This window comes from Atta colombica, unplaced genomic scaffold (genome assembly GCF_001594045.1).
Source record: "Atta colombica isolate Treedump-2 unplaced genomic scaffold, Acol1.0 scaffold137, whole genome shotgun sequence".
In the NCBI taxonomy this organism is placed as follows: Eukaryota; Metazoa; Arthropoda; class Insecta; order Hymenoptera; family Formicidae; genus Atta; species Atta colombica.
In genome coordinates, this window is record NW_017259225.1 from 639,118 (window position 1) to 640,234 (window position 1,117).

General features: G+C 27.8%; 1 protein-coding gene across 1 annotated transcript in view; it reads left to right on the forward strand.

The window, feature by feature from the left end:
- The window catches only part of LOC108684667 (exocyst complex component 4), a 1,961-nt gene extending 889 nt beyond the window's left edge, over positions 1-1,072 (forward strand). Inside the window, exons 2-5 of the mRNA XM_018189107.1 lie at positions 208-280; positions 359-520; positions 603-772; positions 973-1,072. Of these exons, the coding sequence (XP_018044596.1) occupies positions 224-280; positions 359-520; positions 603-772; positions 973-1,072 (489 nt within the window). The 5' untranslated portion in view covers positions 208-223. The remainder of the gene's footprint in view (positions 1-207; positions 281-358; positions 521-602; positions 773-972) is intronic.
- Positions 1,073-1,117: the final 45 nt, after the last annotated feature.

The following is a 1,117-nucleotide window of genomic DNA, read 5'->3' on the forward strand; positions in this document are numbered from 1 at the left end:
ATTATATATCTTCAAGAGAGAAGAGAGTTATTTGAGAAGAATTAACCTTAATCTCAGAATAAAAGTTTTTTTGATAAATAAGAATAAATATAAAAAAATTAAATTCATAAATCTAAAGTAAAATTTAATTTATACAAATGTTTAATGCTGCTCTAGCAAAGTATATATAGAGTTTTTATTGTTAAGTAACAATTTTTCGTTTTGTAGCGCTCACAATTATAAAATGAATATAACGCCTCCCATCAAACCACCGCGAGGGATCAAACCAACAAAAGAAACGGCAAGTAAATTTTATAATTAAAAAACTTCTCTTATTTAATTATCAGAATAAGGTGTCATATGTCTTGCATAACTATAGAGTGGTTTGCTGATCTCAGTCATCCGTGCTTTATCAGCGAGTGAAACAAATGAACAACGTGAGATTGAGAAAGCCAAGTTAGAAAAGGAATACAAACGAAGTGATCAACGACTGGAAGAATTGGTTTCATCACATGACCAGGATCTTATAGAAGTTATGCAGGTATATATGAATATGTATATTTGAATTTAACAAGAAACTTTGAATTTATTGTATGTATATATTGTGTTATATATTTTTTTAGATATTCAGTGAACTCTCTGAAAAAGTTACATCGGCGCGAGAAAAGATTCATGCAGTAAAGGAGAATCTGAATGCATGCAAACAATTATTGAGATGTAAACGAGAGGAGTTATTGAATTTATGGCTGGAAGGAATAGAACATAAACAAGTCTTACATCTTCTAAAAGATGTGTAAGTTATACGTACATACAAGTTAGATAGTTCTATCACTGCGTTGATAGAAAAGTGATACATCAAAATTAGCAACTTTTCAGTAGGTTTAAGAAATTCTGAATATATTTGAGATGTATGTATATTAATACGTATTTGAGATTTTAAAAATGTGTTTTCAATTGTCAATTGAATATAAATTAATTAATTAATTTTTTTAGGACTTCAGATTCATATGGACATATGATAACAGGTTTAACTGAGCCTGAACTATTACCATCCAATATATCACATGATACTTTAACAGATCAGCAATCATAAATCTCATTATTTTGTATATATATAAAAATAATTTTACAAATAATA